The sequence below is a fragment of the Microcaecilia unicolor genome, chromosome 8 (assembly GCF_901765095.1).
Source record: "Microcaecilia unicolor chromosome 8, aMicUni1.1, whole genome shotgun sequence".
Lineage (NCBI taxonomy): Eukaryota > Metazoa > Chordata > Amphibia > Gymnophiona > Siphonopidae > Microcaecilia > Microcaecilia unicolor.
This window is the reverse complement of record NC_044038.1, coordinates 66,695,593-66,715,355: the sequence shown is the minus strand read 5'-3', so window position 1 is coordinate 66,715,355 and position 19,763 is coordinate 66,695,593. Positions and strand designations below refer to the sequence as shown.

The window sequence follows — 19,763 nt, the reverse complement described above, 5'->3', positions numbered from 1 at the left end:
TATTTCTTAAAATCCACTACTCTCTTGCCTGCTCCCCCCAGACTGATGTGTAATCAAAGAGACCGGGGCGTGATCGGACCAGACCCTAGGTTCAATCCTTACCTGAGAGACCAATGAGCCCTGACCGCATTCCATCAGCCACAAGTCAATGCGAGTGTAAGAATCATGCATTGCCGAATAAAAAGAGTAATTTCTCTCACCAGGATGATAAAGATGCCAAACATCCTCCAAACCAAAGTGTGCCATAAAGCTACGCAACTGTGCGTGATTTTTTTTGCATACTGAATTCTCGGAGAACAGTTGTCCAGCAAGTGGTGATAGGTGAGATTAAAATCACCTCCCATGATAAAAATACTCTCTCTAAAGGATAGAAGTTTAGGGAGCAACACCTCAAAAAAGGCTCCCTGTCCAGAATTAGGAGCATAAACATTCACTAAAGTATAGAGCAGCCCATTCAACTCTGCCTTTACAAATATACACTGGCCTTCAGGGTCCACCCACAGGACACCTCGACATAACAGCCCTGACAAAACAGCTTTGTAACAAAATAGCCCTTGACAAATCAGCCCCTCTCACAAAATAACCCTTGACAAAATAGCCCCTAGATAAAATAGCCCTCAACAAATCACAAAAAAAGATGATAAACTAGAAGTGAAATCTTCATTGATAAAGGCTCCTACCAGCATTGCATTGTATAAAGCATATATAAACAAAATTCTATAGCTACCAACCGGTACTCATGATCTGTTCTGAGGTTTACAGAAACTATTCTTCAATCAACATGCTAATTAAAAAAAACCCAATATTGTCATCATTTTCATTGTCTTAGCAACTTTATCCTGTTTGGCAAGGTAAGATTAATAGGAAAAAAAGGTGCCATATTCTGGGCAGCCTGATCAGGCCCTTTTGTCAAGGGCTATTTTGTTACAAAGCTGACCGTGGCTGTTATGTCAGGGGCTATTATGTTGGGAGCTTTTTTGTCAGGGCTATTTTGACCAGGTATCCACCCACAGTGTCCCGAAGGAAAAATCAAACTGTTTTATGCATCAAAATTCCCACACCATTATTTTTTTTATGTAATCTACTGGGTGCCTGGATCACCACAGGGAAATTAGCATGCCATACAAGGGGAACACGAGATTGTAACAAATGTGTTTCCTGTACAAAACCCACATCTATTTTGGCCCTACCTGCCTCCTTAAAAATGTTTTTGAGGGGAGTTCACACACCACACGTATGTGAGAAAGTGTAAACATGAAAAGTAAAAAAAACCAATACATGCAAACAAACTGTTCAGCACTCCAGTACTACTCCCATCCCAAAGCACAATAATCACTCCCATTTTTATTCATGTGCCCATTTTCCACTCACACTCCTCATCCATACCACTCTTACCACCCCAACACCCCATCCCCATCCCTACCAAAACAGGCCCCTTATCAGACTAAAAGGGTCCAACATATGAGGAAGGACAAACCCGGACTCCCAAGAACTTCCTGCAAACAAGAGAAACATGTCTGCAAATAATATCAGCAGTATAGGTTAAGCACTCATCTGTGGTTCAGTGAAATAAACCAGTGCAGCAGGTCCTACAGAGAATTCAAGACTTCCCAGATCTTGCCACGTGGTGCAATCCATCCTTACTAGGTGTCTTAAGAGATGCAGCTGGGGGTCGACAGCCCAGGCTCATCTAAAGACAGCAACCCAGCTGCCACCAAACTGCTCCTTGACTCCCTTAATTGATGTGGCAGAATAAGTTTTACCTCCAAATGGTAAAGGCTATGCCAAATTGGAAAGAGCCAGCAGTAGCCTGATGATCCCGAAGCAGCTGTGTCCAGTCACGATAATCTCTCTGACGCACCAGAGTTGCAGAAGCAATATTGGGGTAAATTTCCACCTCTGTGCCTTCCCATGTAACAGCTCTGCCTTTGCGGGCGACACCCCGCAATATCAGATCTTTCTCCTATTTATGGAATCAACCAACCACATCACGGAGCCGATTTCCCAGGTGCAATCCTTGCACCCTGTGAGCTCATTTCAACAATGGTGGTGTTACCGAAGCAGATGCTCCCTCCATCTGTAAGGCTTTAACAAATACCCGCCACCTTCCGCACTTGCGAGTCTACAACTGTCTCTGGCAGCCCTCTCAAAACGCAGATTGCAACGGCGTGATCTGTTCTCCAGATTTTCTATTTTGAGAGCTGCTACCTCCTGTTGCTGCTCCAATTGTGCCACCCGGCCGTGCAGCCATTCAATATCCTCTCCATGTGTCTCCAAACGCTCCTCCACTTCTTCCACCCATCTTACCAATTCATTCATGTCTTTTTAAAATTCCTCTAAAGTCTCTTGAAGCTCCAAATGCACAGAAGTGATATCAGATTTTATTTCCTGGAACCATTGCTGCATTTCATTGCGAAGAGATGTGAGCTCTGCTTCCACAGAGACTACGGGACTGGCCTGCAAGGCTCCATTACTGCCATCTTGCCAGCCAGACACGAGTCTGATCTTGAGCGCGGAATCGCTGCAACTTTCTCAGCCGTTACACACCGACGAGTGGACATCCAAAAATCAGCAAAGTCCTGTGTCTCGCAGCGCCGTGCCTCTTTGAAAAACAGTAATTAACGTGCTCTTCACATCTCTTGTCCCCAGAAAGTCACGGAGCTTGTGGCTTAAGCTGCCATCTCCAGGGATAATGTCACTTCCTCCCTGTGTCTGTGATATTTTCTGTGTCACTCTTTTCCAATAGAGGATACATGTTTAAACCTCTAAAGTCTTGTCTCACAGGGCTTCAGATGCAGACCACACACAATTTGTATTCCTTCTCTGGACTGCCCTCACTCTCTACATTCTTCTGCAAGGGCATCTGATTGGCTAATAAAGAACTCAGCCAGCTGAAGTCCTTAAAAACTGGCCAGGTTGAGTGGCTTAACTTAGTCACTTAAGTTTCATTAGGCAGTTAGCTTCAGCCAGTCAAGTTCTGGGGGTGGAGGGGGTAAGCAGACAGAACTCTTGGGTTCCCGAGTTCTAACTCATGATACTCATGAGCTTGGACAAGTCACTTCACCCTCCATTACTTTAGGTACAGCTGATCGTGAGACCTCAGGAGCAGGGAATATCTACAGTACCCAACTGCACCTCACCTTGAGCCTGGATTTGAAAAGGCAAGTAAAAAAATCCAAATACAAGGGGCAAAAGTTACCCAGGCTCTAGAATATAATTACTGGAGAAAGACCCATTTGTGCACATTAATTTAATTTTAGCCCCTGCAAATGAATTCAGCATATTACAGAAGACAGAGCAATGGAGATGAGTCTAGAACTCTACTGCTGTTGGTCGATGAGCCTGGGGGAATCTGCAAAATAAGGATTTATAACCCTGTCCATAACCCTGATGACTGATGAACCCAGGGGATTGCATGAGACTATAACCTGCTCACCAAATTTTTATTTCATAAGTTAAGAATCACTGAAAGCTGAAAGAAAAAAAAAACAATCAAACAAACAATGTACCATGCTATGCCCTCCACATGGCCATTGCCCCCCTCCCCCGACTAACAAGGTGACGCCCCTCTGGCTGCACACACCTCCCCCCCCCCCTTGAGACAGAGGGGACAGAATGGGTCAGTTAGTGGCCATGTGGCACACTAGGTCTGAGTGCACTTGGGAGAGGAGCACACTGGTGGTGGGGGGGGGGGGGGGGGGGGGGTCAGCAGGGAGCTGTGTAGTGCTCCTGTTTCATATGTGCTTGGGCCTCCTGGTGACATCCTTTGTTACTACTACTAAACATTTCTAAAGCGCTACTAGAGTTACGCAGCGCTGTACAATTTAACATAGAGAGACAGTCCCTGCTCAAAGAGCTTACAATCTAAGAGACAAATGAACGGTCAGTCCGATAGGGGCGGTCAAAATGGGGCAGTCTGGATTTACTGAACGGTAAGAGTTAGGTGCCGAATGCAGCATTGAAGAGGTGGGTTTTAAGCAAAGACTTGAAGATGGGCAGGGAGGGGGCTTGGCGTAAGGGCTCAGGAAGGTTGTTCCAAGCATAGGGTGAGGCGAGGCAGAATGAGCGGAGCCTGGAGCCTTGTTGTGTTGTATTGCTACCCAGTGGTGGTAAAATATGTCAATAGCTGTTGCCATGTGAGAGCAGCACCCTCTGATTAAACTGTAAAATCCATTCTTTGACATCTATTGACAATGACAGCTAATAGCTTGCTATACTACTACACTTGGTTTCATTTTACTGTTCCTTCCAAATCAACAGCATGTTTGAGTACTGCTCCATTTAAATTGCCCCACCTCTTTGCCCTCCAGATCAGAAACAACAGAGATATAAACACAGCACACATGGTATTCCCTGAGTCATGCTCTATCCTGTTTCAGGATATCCACAATGAATATTCACTGCCTCCACTGCATGCAAATCTCTCTCATTCATTGTGGATATCCTGAAAAGCTGACTGGCTGGGGTGCCTCAAGCACCAGGTGTGGGAATCACTGCTCTACATGCTTTCTCAGCTTGTTTTCTTCATCTGTAATATTAGGAATCTGTTGCGTTTTGTTGTTAGCTGATGATCCTGGTAGGCACATCACCTTTTTGCTTCCCTTCAAATGTGTCCCTAAGTTTAGGCCTTTGATAAAAAAAAAAGCTAGAAAAATGTTGCTCATGAGGGAGCTTTTGAAAGTGTCTTTGCAGTTTTATGTACATTTACTTTCATTCTCCTATACTGTTACCACTGCAGATGAAACTTCTCTCTTTTCAAGTGAGTTTACATTTCAGGACACTCACCTTTTATGTTTTTCCTGTACGTACTGTGTACGTACTTCAATCCAGACACAATCTCCTTGTTCACCTGGAGGATTTAGAGCAAAATAAATGTGATTTTAGAAAACGAAATCTGTTGTTCAAACAATTCCTACTTTGTCTTCTACATGGGCAATCTTATTGTTTATTTATTTGATATACTGCCTCTTTCGTGTCCGAGTTGAGGCGGTTTACATACATTAACAGCTAATAAAAACAAAAGTGTAAGGAGTGTCATCAGTTGATAGGACAGAGACCCTACACACACACTCCACAAGGTACTGGCAGAATCATTTACACAAATAATAAAAGTCTCCCAGGATTGTCACCGACTGCCCCCTAGAGTCAGTTGCCCAAATCTTCTCTGGCTAAAATACCTAAATGTAACTCATCTTGAGTGACTACTGAAAAAGGTGTAAGCTAAATCTAAATAAATTAATATCTTATGTAACAACATTGCCTCGGTCACTCTGGTGTGGTATGGCACAAACTAGCTGAACTGCTCATGCTCAGAAAGTACCTCACAGAGGGGCTGATGCAGTAAACTTTTTTTTACTGTTTAGCACAGCAGTTTATGCTGGATTCTTCTCTGTTAATCCTACTCCCTGATGCAGGAAGCATGGGAAAATTAATGTAAAACCACTGTGCTAAAGAGAAGTACTGTGGGCATATAATTCACTGCATTTAAAATTGCCCAGTGCCCAAAACTGTGCTAACATGTAGGGCAATTTTTTCTATTGCTGAATTTTTGTGCAAGCTCGGGCCAGTTGTAAAGATGCAGCACATGAGCAGAGGATGATCTGAGAAGTGTGGCACTAAACTTCAGATCATTGATCCCCACAAGGCCCCCACATCCCATACCCTAAACACCCAAAATATCTCTGACCTCTTCTTTAGCAGACAGATCCACATGATGTATCCCAGGATTAGGTTAGGTGCTGCCATTTTTTAAGATGGTGGTGAGGAGGCAGGAGCAAATGGGCAATGCTTCTACCTCCTATTTTAAATGTGTTGAAGGGGTGTAAGAGTTTGGGGAAGGGAGGGTGAAGTTGCCTGCGGGAGAGTTAAAGGAGGCCTTGGAAGGGCTGGGGTCCATTAGACCATCAGGGATAATTGTGGGACATTAGTAGGAAAGAGAGACATGGAGTCAGTGGGCGTGTGTGTGTGTTTTTATTTTTTAAACAACTCCTGTCTTTTTAGTGCATGAGCCAATATCCACTCTTGTGTGATTTGGCTCCTTGCTTCGTAGGGAATTGTTTCCTCAATTTTCTGTCATATCACACTGCAAACATGAATTTTGTAGCCTTGCATTTTTGTAGGGAAATCAGAACCACAAGTTCCTGCATGCAGTAGAGTAAAACAACAACTGGCTCAACTTGTCCTGAAAACATAGAGGGAGGTGGCAGCTCTGGTACCTCACCTTTTCCCTATCCCACTTCCTACACCAGGGCATGAAATAGGACTCCTGAGCTGCCAGGAATGATCTTGTGCCTGTTTGTGGGAGAGTAACCAGAGATACCATTGAGCTAATGTCACTTGATCATCTAGGTTTTCAGGATATCCTTAATGAATATGCATAAGAGAGATATGCACAACGGATACACTGAGAATGCAAATCTTTCTCATACATATTCATTAGGGATTTCCTAAAAACCTGGTCTGCTTGCAGCCCTCAAGGACTGAATTGGGCAGGCCCGATTTAAAACTTTCATTATTTGTGATGGTATCTCAATATGGAACTGAGGTGGAAGGAGGGGGAAACATAGCAGATATAAAGCCATACGTCATCACGGTCCTTATATCTCAGGAGAAAGTCCACCATCTTGGGTGAATACAGGGCTTTTTTTGAGGGGGTACTTGGGGGTACTGAGTACCGGCACCTTTTCCATTGGCTGCTAAAATTGACTCATGGTCCCCAAGTTTTAATGAAAGAGCTCAGGCTCTACACACCAATTCTGCCTTGTCATAGGTTCTGTGACCGGTTGCAGGGGGCCTGGCTATTGTGGGAAGGGCCCCTCAGTGATTACCCCCACCCCTGAAGGGTGGCCTAGCATTTGAGTACCGGCACCTTTTTCACTAGAAAAAGTGCACTGGGTGAATCTCTTCATAAAGGTGGTCAATAAATCCCAATAAATATAGACATTTGGTGCAGAGAGTTAGCCAAAATAGCCAGTCTCAAAGTGTCACCAGCAAAGCTAGCTGCAAGTATCACTGAAATCACCAGCTCCAAAGACAGCAGATCTCTCTCTCTCCTTGCTGACTGAGCATTAAACAACTTCGAAATGGATTCAGACACACACAAGACTGAAAAAATACTAAAAAAAATTCACCTTGAAATGAATTTTGACTTTGTAATCAACCCCTTCCTTCATCACAAAATTCTGTTTCTTTAGAGCAGTCAGATCACCTGTAGATGCAAGACACAAACATAAGTGTTACTTATGGCTTGGGTGAATCTCTTCATAATCAATGTATTTTTTGATCTATCAGTTTGTTCCTGCTTCTTCTCAAACTGGGATTGAGCACTGTGGGGTAACTGGATAAGGTGGTGCCTAGATTCAGGTGTGATAACGCATATAAATGTTGACATTTTAGAAGTCATTTTACTAAAGAGCATTAACCCCTATGGGGTCCTTTTACAAAGATGCAGTAGAAAGTGCACTTAGCCCGCCCTTATGCAGGATTTTCCCATGCAGTAAGGCCGTTTTTACTACAGCCAGAAAACTGCAGATTTTCCATTTTCTGAATTAAAGGCCATGCGCCTTTGGGACTGTTGAGATGGGGATTGGCTAGGGATGGGTGGCGGGGAGAGGATTTAGGAATTGTGTCTGTGACTGTTGAATACACGTTTGTTAGACTCATGATGTTCACTTATATTTGAATAAACATATTTACACATAAAGGCCATGCCACCAACTTTGAAATTAGCAAAGCAACCATCACCAAAGATTAGTGCATGAGCCCTTACCGCCAACTATTTTGGAAATGATAAGGTCTCTTGAACTAATCCCAATATTCGCCCCCAGACACGTCCCCTCAGAGAATAATTAAGAAAATTATTTTAGCGCATTAGGGGGCCCTTTTACTAAAGCATGCCGAAAAATGGCCTGCGCTGGTGTAGGTGCGTGTTTTGGACACACACAGGTCCATTTTTCAGCGCGCCTGCAAAAAGGGTCTTTTTTTTTGTGGCTGAAAATGGATGTGCAGCAAAATTAAAACCAGAGTGCGTCCATTTTCGGCATGAGACCTTACCGCCACCCACTGACTGAGCGGTAATAAGGTCTCACACGTTAACCGGGCGGTAATCGTCAGCGCACTCACACTGCTGATTACTGCTGGGTAAGCGCCACGCGGTAGAAAGTTTCTACCACGTGTTTTGGACGCACATCAAAAATGGAATTACCACCTGGGGCACACAGTAGCTGGGCGGTAGTTCCAATCTGATGCATGTTGTACGTGCGTAAACGCCTAGGCGTCTTAGTAAAAGGGCCCCTAGGCTTTTACTACAGGATGCCTCAGTGTCCTGAGGTAAACCCTTTAAAGCTGTGGTAAGTGCACACTAGACCTTTCTGCAGCGTAGTAACAGAAGCCCTAAATGCGGCGTTAGCATGGGAAAAATAGGTTACCGCAAAATTCGTTAAAGTGTTTTGCAGTATTTTGCTCGTTTGCGCACACTATTTTGTGTGTTATATATTTTTTGAACAAATTTTTGGAGAGGGTATGGCCTGGGCGGAGAGTGGGCATCCCTGTGTTATCCAGCTAGGGTGTTAAAAATTACTGGGTGCTAACTGAACAACACAGGATTAACATAGGAGCACTTACTACCTCTCGTGCTCCTGTCTACTTTTTTCTTTGCCACTCATTAATGGAAACATTAGTGCATATCATTTACGGAAAAAAAAAACAGAAAGAAAAGAAAAAGCCCTACTTTAATGCCATAGTAAATATGAGTTTAGGGTTTAGCATTTGTGGGAAAATCCTGCATTAGAACGCGCTAAGCCCAGATTTCATCACCCCTTAGTCATTTATGCACACACATAGATGGCTCCTTATACAATACTGCTCAACATGAAATACGCACTTCATTTGCACAGTACATACGGCCATTGTATATGTTCACATGGGCAGAGTTAGATTGTAAGCTCTTTGAGCAGGGACTGTCTTTTGTGTATGGTACACAGCGATGCATACGCCTTGTAGCGCTATATATAAGTACATAAGTACATAAGTAGTGCCATACTGGGAAAGACCAAAGGTCCATCTAGCCCAGCATCCTGTCACCGACAGTGGCCAATCCAGGTCAAGGGCACCTGGCACGCTCCCCAAACGTAAAAACATTCCAGACAAGTTATACCTAAAAATGCGGAATTTTTCCAAGTCCATTTAATAGCGGTCTATGGACTTGTCCTTTAGGAATCTATCTAACCCCTTTTTAAACTCCGTCAAGCTAACCGCCCGTACCACGTTCTCCGGCAACGAATTCCAGAGTCTAATTACACGTTGGGTGAAGAAAAATTTTCTCCGATTCGTTTTAAATTTACCACACTGTAGCTTCAACTCATGCCCTCTAGTCCTAGTATTTTTGGATAGCGTGAACAGTCGCTTCACATCCACCCGATCCATTCCACTCATTATTTTATACACTTCTATCATATCTCCCCTCAGCCGTCTCTTCTCCAAGCTGAAAAGCCCTAGCCTTCTCAGCCTCTCTTCATAGGAAAGTCGTCCCATCCCCACTATCATTTTCGTCGCCCTTCGCTGTACCTTTTCCAATTCTACTATATCTTTTTTGAGATACGGAGACCAGTACTGAACACAATACTCCAGGTGCGGTCGCACCATGGAGCGATACAACGGCATTATAACATCCGCACACCTGGACTCCATACCCTTCCTAATAACACCCAACATTCTATTCGCTTTCCTAGCCGCAGCAGCACACTGAGCAGAAGGTTTCAGCGTATCATCGACGACGACACCCAGATCCCTTTCTTGATCCGTAACTCCTAACGCGGAACCTTGCAAGACGTAGCTATAATTCGGGTTCCTCTTACCCACATGCATCACTTTGCACTTGTCAACATTGAACTTCATCTGCCACTTGCACGCCCATTCTCCCAGTCTCGCAAGGTCCTCCTGTAATCGTTCACATTCCTCCTGCGACTTGACGACCCTGAATAATTTTGTGTCATCGGCGAATTTAATTACCTCACTAGTTATTCCCATCTCTAGGTCATTTATAAATACATTAAAAAGCAACGGACCCAGCACAGACCCCTGCGGGACCCCACTAACTACCCTCCTCCACTGAGAATACTGGCCACGCAATCCTACTCTCTGCTTCCTATCTTTCAACCAGTTCTTAATCCATAATAATACCCTACCTCCGATTCCATGACTCTGCAATTTCTTCAGGAGTCTTTCGTGCGGCACTTTGTCAAACGCCTTCTGAAAATCCAGATATACAATATCAACCGGCTCCCCATTGTCCACATGTTTGCTTACCCCCTCAAAAAAATGCATTAGATTGGTGAGGCAAGACTTCCCTTCACTAAATCCGTGCTGACTTTGTCTCATCAGTCCATGTTTTTGTATATGCTCTGCAATTTTATTCTTAATAATAGCCTCCACCATCTTGCCCGGCACCGACGTCAGACTCACCGGTCTATAATTTCCCGGATCTCCTCTGTAACCCTTCTTAAAAATCGGAGTAACATTGGCTACCCTCCAGTCTTCCGGTACTACACTCGATTTTAGGGACAGATTGCATATTTCTAACAGTAGCTCCGCAAGTTCATTTTTTAGTTCTATTAATACTCTGGGATGAATACCATCAGGTCCCGGTGATTTACTACTCTTCAGCTTGCTGAACTGACCCATTACATCCTCCAAGGTTACAGAGAATTTGTTTAGTTTCTCCGACTTCCCCGCTTCAAATATTCTTTCCGGCACCGGTGTCCCCCCCAAATCCTCCTCGGTGAAGACCGAAGCAAAGAATTCATTTAATTTCTCCGCTACGGCTTTGTCCTCCTTGATCGCCCCTTTAACACCATTTTCGTCCAGCGGCCCAACCGACTCTTTGGCCGGTTTCCTGCTTTTAATGTATCTAAAAAAATTTTTACTATGTATTTTTGCTTCCAACGCTAATTTCTTCTCAAAGTCCTTTTTTGCCCTCCTTATCTCCGCTTTGCATTTGGCTTGGCATTCCTTATGATCTATCCTGTTACTTTCAGTTGGTTCTCTTCTCCACTTTCTGAAGGATTGTTTTTTGGCTCTAATGATTTCCTTTATCTTACTGTTTAGCCACGCCGGCTGACGTTTAGTCTTTTTTCCCTTTTTTCTAATACGTGGAATATATTTGTCCTGAACCTCCAGGATGGTGTTTTTAAACAGCATCCACGCCTGATGCAAGTTTTTTACTCTGCGAGCTGCTCCTTTCAGTCTTTTTTTCACCATTTTTCTCATTTTGTCGTAATCACCTTTTCTATAGTTAAACGCTAGCGTACTTGATTTCCTAGTTTCACTTCCTTCAATGCCAATATCAAAACCGATCATATTATGATCACTGTTATCAAGCGGCCCTCGTATCGTTACCCCCTGCACTAGATCATGAGCACCACTAAGGACTAAGTCTAGTATTTTTCCTTCTCTTGTCGGCTCCTGAACTAGCTGTTCCATGAAGCTGTCCTTGATTTCATCAAGAAATCCTATGTCCCTTGCGTGTACAGATGTTACATTAACCCAGTCTATATGCGGGTAGAAATGATAAGTAGTAGTAGTAGTAGTAGGTTCGAGCAGGTACACGCATTAGCTTATTGCATGCTAGCACTGAGACACTCTCTTGCTAAATGTAGATGTGTTCATTTATGCCAGCTCTAGAGCTGGTGTAAGTGATCACACCTGAAATGAAGGCACGTCTTGGGCCACTTATGCTGGTTTTTGTAAAGAAAGCTAGGTAACTTTTATCTTTATAAAAGAGGCCTGAAATAGGCACACTTTTGCTGCCTTAAATTAGGCTCCTGATTATAAAACTTACCCTCTACGTGCCTACATTGATGCTATTAATATGTAAAACCTTTTCCAGAGAAGATGATGTGGTACATCCAGAGAACATGAACTCAGGTTACAGGGAGGTCAATTTAGGTGTAATGTTAGGAAGTACTTTTTCACGGAGAGGGATGTGGATGCCTAGAATTCCCTCCCACAGGAGGTGGTGGAGATGAAAACGGTAACGAAAATAAAAAATGTGTTGGATAAGCACAACGAATTCCTATACGGAAAGAGAAGGGAATCAAAACAGCCTAGCCATACTTAAACAGCAAATTCAGTAGTTGGGAAGTAAAGCTAGTGGTGGGTAGACTCCTAGGGTCTGTGTCCCAACCATGGCTACATAGATCTGTTTGGACTGGAAAGGGCTTCAACAACAATTCCAAGAGCTAAAAATTAAGTCAGTGCCAGGCAGAATTCTGTGGTCTGTGCCCTGAAAATGGCAAGGACAAATCAAGATCAAGGATGCATATGTTATCACATTCTAGGGGTTTATCATATTGGGCAGACTGGATGGACCATGCAGGTCTTTATCTGCCATCATCGACTATGTTACCTGGAGACTTTTCCCATTGTATATTTTCCATCCTCTCAAACATGCTTAGTCAGGTCATCACAGTGACCATCCTGGGCTCAAAACCATGTAGCCTGCTTCCCTATATATTCTTACAACCATGTGCCCTGCCACCAGTCATCCAGATATTACTCTCACCCAATGAGCTTAAATTGCACATACTGAGTGAGGCCCCAGGCACACAAGCTGCCTGAGAGAGCTCCAAATCAGAAACTTAATTCAGTCAACTTAATTCAGTCAACGAACAACACATCCAGTGTCGGTAAGCTTTAGCACAAACACTCACGGTTTCAGTCAGATCCAACACATACAGATTGTGCCAGTGAACTTCAACACATACATCCAGTGCCAACTCAAACACATACATAGCAACATAGTACCTGTCTGGGATCAGAACCTCTTGGCTAGGCCGTTCTGCCCAGTGTCAGCACAGACTCTACATAGTCTCTACTCATCTTCCTCTCATGCTCTTACCAAGCCTCTCTGTTCCCCTCCCTGGCAGCTTCATCTCATGAACCCTGATCTACATGAAAAGGTCTCCACCAGAGTCTAAGTTTAATTCTTACTACTATACATAGGCAGTGCTCTACAATAAGCAATAGTCAGCTCTAAGTCCCTACTCCAAATAGCTTACAAGGTAAAATTATGTATAATCATACCTGATAATTTTATTTCCATTAATCATAGCTGATCAATCCATAGACTGGTGGGTTGTGTCCATCTACCAGCAGGTGGAGATAGAGAGCAAACTTTTGCCTCCCTATATGTGGTCATGTGCTGCCGGAAACTCCTCAGTATGTCGATATCAAAGCTCCATCCGCAGGACTCAGCACTTAGAGAATTACACCCACGAAGGGACACTCTGCCCAGCTCACCACCGCCGAAATGGGGGAGGGGAATTAACCCAGCTCATCCCCACACAAGTGGGGGAGGGGAATCCGTCCAGCTCATCCCCGCGGAGCGGGGGAGGGACACCACACCCGCCGATGCGGGGGGATCTGGCTTATCCTGCAACCGCAACCGCGGGAGGAGCTGACTGACCCTAACACCGCCGAAGCGGGAGGGGTACAAAACTGCCCTACAGCCGCACGAAGCGGGAGGGAGTGCCGGCAGAATTTTAAGTCTCAATCCAGCCCCGTATAACGGAGGGGAGAGGAATGCAGCAGCTCACTGTAACACAAACTCGTCTTAACTCTTGAAGAATCCAAGTGAAAAAACTTGAACACGAAGTCTTTCTGAAGTAACTGAAGACTAAACTTGAACCTGAAATGCAACCAGAATAAAAACAGTACAGATATCTGGGAGGGGCTATGGATTGATCAGCTATGATTAATGGAAAGAAAATTATCAGGTATGATTATACATAATTTTACCTTCCATATCATCAAGCTGATCAATCCATAGACTGGTGGGATGTACCGAAGCAGTACTCACCCAGGGCGGGACATAGAAATCCCTGACCTCAACACTGAAGCTCCAAACCGGGCCTCCGCCCGTGCAGCCACAGTCAAACGGTAATGCTTGGAGAATGTATGAGCCGAAGCCCAAGTTGCCGCCTTGCATATCTCTTCCAAGGAGACGGATCCGGCCTCTGCCATCGAGGCCGCCTGAGCTCTCGTGGAGTGAGCCTTCAGCTGGATAGGCGGCACCTTCCCCGCGGCCACATAAGCCGCTGCAATGGCTTCCTTGACCCATCTTGCCACTGTAGGCTTAGCAGCCTGCAGACCCTTACGAGGACCTGCAAACAGGACAAACAGATGATCCGATTTCCGGAAATCATTGGTCACTTCCAAGTATCTGATGATGACTCGTCTCACATCCAGATATTTAAGAGCAGAGTACTCCTCTGGGTAGTCCTCCCTACGAAAGGAAGGGAGACAGAGCTGCTGATTCACATGGAAGCGAGAACCAATCTTGGGCAGGAAGGAAGGCACTGTGCGAATAGTCACTCCTGCCTCAGTGAACTGCAGAAAAGGCTCTCGACATGAGAGCGCCTGGAGCTCGGAAACTCTTCTGGCTGAAGTGATAGCCACCAAAAAGACTGCTTTCAACGTCAGGTCTTTCAGAGATGCCCTCGACAAGGGTTCCAAAGGCGGCTTCTGCAATGCTCTTAGCACCAGGTTGAGATTCCACGCAGGCACCACTGAGTGCAGAGGAGGGCGCAGGTGATTAATTCCCTTGAGAAAGCGCACCACATCTGGCTGCGAAGCCAGGGAAACACCCTTCAGGCGGCCCCTGAAGCAAGCCAGAGCCGCCACCTGGACTTTAAGGGAACTGAGCGACAGGCCTTTCTCCAGACCTTCTTGCAGGAACGCCAACACTGAAGAAATTGGAGCAGTGAAGGGAGAAAGTGAGCCTGCTTCACACCATGCTGCAAAGATACGCCAAACCCTGGCGTAAGCAGTAGAAGTAGAGCGCTTCCTCGCTCTCAGCATAGTGGCGATGACCTTGTCTGAGAAGCCCTTCTTCCTCAGACGCTGCCGCTCAATAGCCAGGCCGTAAGACCAAAGGGAGAGGGATCCTCCATCACCACGGGACCCTGATGTAACAGGCCCTGCTCCCCTGACAGCCGCAGAGGATCGTCGACTGAGAGCCTGAACAAGTCCGCATACCAGGGATGTCTGGGCCAATCCGGACCCACCAGGATTACCCTGCCGGGATGCTTTGCCACCCGGTCTAGCACCCTGCCCAACATGGGCCAGGGCGGGAACACATAGAGGAGCTCTTGTGTCGGCCACTGTTGGAGAAGAGCATCTACTCCCAGGGATCGAGGGTCCCGTCCTCTGCTGAAAAAGCGCGGCACTTGGCCATTGGCCGATGACGCCATCAGATCTAGGCTCGGCTGGCCCCAGCGCTTCGTGATGTCCAAGAACGCCTGAGCAGATAGTTGCCACTCTCCGGGCTCCAAGGTATGGCGACTGAGAAAGTCCGCCTTGACATTCATGACTCCGGCAATGTGGGCCGCTGAAAGCTGCTCCAGGTTCGCTTCCGCCCACTGGCAAAGACTCATAGCCTCCTTGGCTAGAGGGGCGCTCTTGGTACCTCCCTGGCGGTTGATATAGGCCACAGCCGTGGCATTGTCCGACAGGAGCCGTACAGGCTTCAACACCAGTACCGGGATGAACTCCAATAACACCAAGCGAATGGCTCTGAGTTCCAGGAGGTTGATAGACCACTTGCCTCTGCAGGAGACTAGAGCCCCTGCGCTGTCCTTCCCAAGCAGTGGGCTCCCCAGCCCATCAAAGAGGCGTCTGTCGTGACGACAATCCACTCCGGGGTCACCAGAGGCAATCCTGCAGACAACTTGTCTGTCTGCGTCCACCAGCTCAGCGCCTTGCGCACTGCTGGGTCCACGGGAAGGCGCACAGCATAATCCTCCGACATCGGAGTCCAGCGCAGCAGCAGAGATAGCTGTAGTGGTCTCATATGAGCCCTGGCCCAGGGCACTACTTCCATCGTGGCCGTCATAGAGCCCAACAGCTGCACGTAGTCCCAAGCCCGAATAGGAGAGGCTACTAGGAACTAGTCCACCTGAGCCTGAAGCTTGACAATCCGATTGTCTGGCAGGAACACTCTGCCCACTTGGGTGTCGAATTGAACTTCCAGATACACCAGGGACTGAGTCGGGCGCAGCTGGCTCTTCTTCCAGTTGATGATCCATCCCAGGGAGCTCAAAAGAGCAATTACCCGGTCCATAGCTTTGCCGCACTCTGCATAAGAGGGGGCTCGGATCAACCAGTCGTCCAGATAAGGATGGACTTGTACTCCTTCCTTTAGCAGGAAGGCCGCTATGACCCCCATTACTTTGGAAAAGGTCCGCGGAGCAGTAGCCAACCCGAAAGGGAGGGCTCTGAACTGGAAGTGTCGTCTCAGGACTGTAAAACGCAGAAAGCGTTGGAGAGGAGGCCAGATGGGAATATGCAGGTACGCTTCCTTGATGACCAAGGAAGCCAAGAACTCTCCTGCCTTCACTGCCGCTATAACAGAGCGGAGAGTCTCCATGCGAAAGTGCCTCACTTTCCAGGCCCGATTGACCCCTTTGAGGTCGAGGATAGGCCGGACAGAACCTCCTTTCTTTGGAACCACAAAGTAAATGGAGTAACGTCCCTTGCCAATCTGAATTTTTTGGCACCGGAACGACCGCACCCCGGCGGATCAGGTTGTCCAAGGTCTGCTGCACTACCACAGCTTGACCGGAGACTTGCAGGGAGAGAGTACAAACCCGTCTCCTAAGGGTTGGCAGAACTGTAGCTTGTAGCCGTCTCTGATGACTTCCAGCACCCACGCGTCTGAAGTTATAGTGGTCCACTCGCCCAGAAACGAGGACAGCCGTCCTCCAATCTGCACTGGGGCGTGGACCAAGGCCCCGTCATTGGGTACGAGACCCTGGGGGAGGACCGGAGGGAGCACCTCCGGGACGGCGGTCTCTGCGAAAGGAATGCTGCTTGGGGGAGAAATTCCTCTTGAAGGAAGAGGGGGCAGAGGAACCCGACTTGCCCGGGCGGTACCGATGGGCTTCCTGCAACCGTCCTCTGGAGGTATCGGGACGAGTACTAACCCGAGCCCTGACCTCTGGTAATTTCTTGCCCTTAGACGTGCCGAGATTGGTCACGATTTTGTCCAGCTCGACCCCAAAGAGCAGCTTGCCTTTAAAAGGCAATCTAGCCAGGCGGGATTTAGAGGCGTGGTCAGCAGACCAATGTTTCAGCCAAAGCCATCGCCGCGCAGAGACTGTCTGAGCCATGCCTTTAGCTGAGGCTCTCCAGACATCATACAGCAAGTCTGCCAAATAGGCTAAGCCCGATTCCAGGGCCGGCCAATCAGCCCTCAAGGAATGATCCGAGGGGGAAGCCCGCTGCACCATAGTCCGGCACGCCCTGGCCACATAGGAGCCGCAAACTGAGGCCTGCAAACTTAAAGCAGCTGCCTCAAAGGACGACCTTAAGGCCGCCTCCAATCTTCTGTCTTGGGCGTCCTATAGGGCCGTGCCACCTTCCACCGGCAACGCCGTTTTCTTAGTCACCGCAGTGATTAAAGAATCCACGGTAGGCCACAGATAGGCCTCACGTTCACTCACAGCCAAAGGATAGAGGCGGGACATAGCCCTAGCCACTTTAAGGCTCGTTTCCGGGACATCCCATTGAGCCGCAATTAAGGTGTGCATGGCATCATGCACGTGGAAGGTTCTAGGCGGGCGCTTCGTCCCCAGCATAATGGCAGAGCCAACAGGGGCTGAGGGAGAGACGTCCTCCGGAGAGGAAATCTTCAAAGTGTCCATGGCCTGTAACAACAGGTTGGGCAAATCCTCTGGGCTAAAAAGCCGCGCTGCAGAGGGGTCATCCGCTCCAGCCGAGCGGGGATCTATCTCCTCCAAGGAATCCGCAAAGGATCGTTGGGAGACCTCAGACACGCTGCCCTCATCTACATCGGAGGAGGCAAAAGTCCTCCAAGGCCTGGAAATCAACCCGAGGGCGTTTACCTCTGGGAACCTCAACCTCTTTATCAGAAGAGGGAGCAGGGGCAGCGTTTTGCATGAGGAAAGCCTGATGCAGCAGCAAAACAAACTCGGGGGAGAACCCCCCCAGACTGTGCACTTCCGCAGCCTGGGCAACAGCCCTAGACGCACTCTCAACCGGCGCTCGCAATAGCGGGGGAGAGACATGCTGCGCATCCAAAATGGCGTCTGGCGCGAAACTCCGTGAAGGAGCCGCGCGGGAAGAACGGCGCTTAACTTTAGCCGCTTTTGTGCCGTCGCCCAAATTAAGGGCGTTCATGGCATTAATGTCTCCAACCTCAAGGGCGGCCCCGAAGAAGCCGTCCGAGCCGCGTGGCCGGCCAAGATGGCGGAGGCGAGGAGCGGGGGATGGGCGCTTATGGCGGGAAAAAACCGCCACGCCGGAGGAACGACCGGGACATTCATCGGTCACTAAACTATCACCCATCAAGGGCGAGTCAGGTTGTAAAACCCCCGCATCCCCTCTAGAAGCGCTCCAGCGATCCGGGGAGCGACCCTTTGCGCCCTCGCCCTCCGACGCCATTGCCACGAGGAGAAGAATCGGGGAACCCCCTGCCCGCTATAAAAAGGTAAAATTACCTGCTTGCCGCTCCGAGCTGTAACGAACTGGTGTCCCAGTGAGTAGCTGCAATGAACGTTTAAAGAAACGTCGAATTAAACGCCTTTAAAGACGTTTAAAAATTTTTTTTTTTTTTTTTAAACGGAGCCAGCGGGAGGGGGGAGAAAAGGAGGGACCTGGCACCACCAGGTTTGCACTTGCTCAAAAGAGCCCTCAACCCCAGGCCTCAACAAAACCTAAGGATTAGGCTTGGAGGCCTAGCCAGAGCTGCTGCTGTGTGTGACCACCACCTGCTGAGATAGAGAACATACTGAGGAGTTTCCGGCAGCACATGACCACATATAGGGAGGCAAAAGTTTGCTCTCTATCTCCACCTGCTGGTAGATGGACACAACCCACCAGTCTATGGATTGATCAGCTTGATGATATGGAATCTAAGTTGGTATCTAAAGTAATGGGTGACAGATTTAGATCCCTCTATGACTTTCCAGAGAACTAAAAATACCAGGGATCATCCAAGCATAGTCTGGGTCCAAGACATGCCAATCCTAAAGACCAGAAAATTCACATAAATATTCGGGAGAACACATTAAGAGATTCATCCTGGTGTTACTGTAACATTTGTACCTTACACAATTTATGAGGGCTTGGAAAAATAAAAGTAAGGAATTTGTGACTCGTGATTGTGTTGACTGCAGCATTAGAGTTACGTTTTATTGGATTATATTTCCTCTTTGATGATGTTGTGAGAGGAAGATTGTGATAAATAAATTACTCAGCAGAGAGACCTTATGGATTGTTAAATGAAAAGCTTTTAGTTGTAGTGGTTTACATCAAAAGATTGTCTATTTTTTCCAGGCATGGCCTGTTTATATGCCTTCATATCTTATCATTCACTTTCTATTTATTTTCACTGCATTTTTTTTTTTTTACCTGGAAGTTTTTTTTTTAACATCTTTGGTCTTCCAACTAAATCAGAACCAGATTATCTTGGGCTAGTTTCATCATCCGTCATTTCGACAACCTGGGATTTCCCCCTCCCCTATTTTTATAACTGTTTCCCTCCCCCCAGTTAACCTAGTCAGCCACTGTCCCTGGCCATGGACCACAGATCACATTCTTTTCTGAAGCTGGGTACAACACATGGCAGTCTTGAGGGCTTTGCAGGCAATGCAACCACACAGGCCACAAGATAATCCCCTGTCTATTGTCTTTCCCTGTAGTTGCCACAGTGTGGGGGGGGGGGGGGGGGGGGGCGGGATAGAGGG

General features: G+C 47.1%; 1 protein-coding gene across 4 annotated transcripts in view; it reads right to left on the bottom strand.

Annotated features, from left to right (window-relative positions):
• The window catches only part of ARHGDIG (Rho GDP dissociation inhibitor gamma), a 129,107-nt gene that overhangs the window by 6,282 nt on the left and 103,062 nt on the right, over positions 1–19,763 (bottom strand). For all 4 annotated transcript variants that reach the window (XM_030211771.1, XM_030211769.1, XM_030211768.1 and 1 more), the window contains 2 exons: positions 7,131–7,207; positions 4,786–4,849 (listed from right to left, as the gene is read on the bottom strand). In XM_030211771.1, the coding sequence (XP_030067631.1) occupies positions 4,786–4,849; positions 7,131–7,207 (141 nt within the window). The remainder of the gene's footprint in view (positions 1–4,785; positions 4,850–7,130; positions 7,208–19,763) is intronic.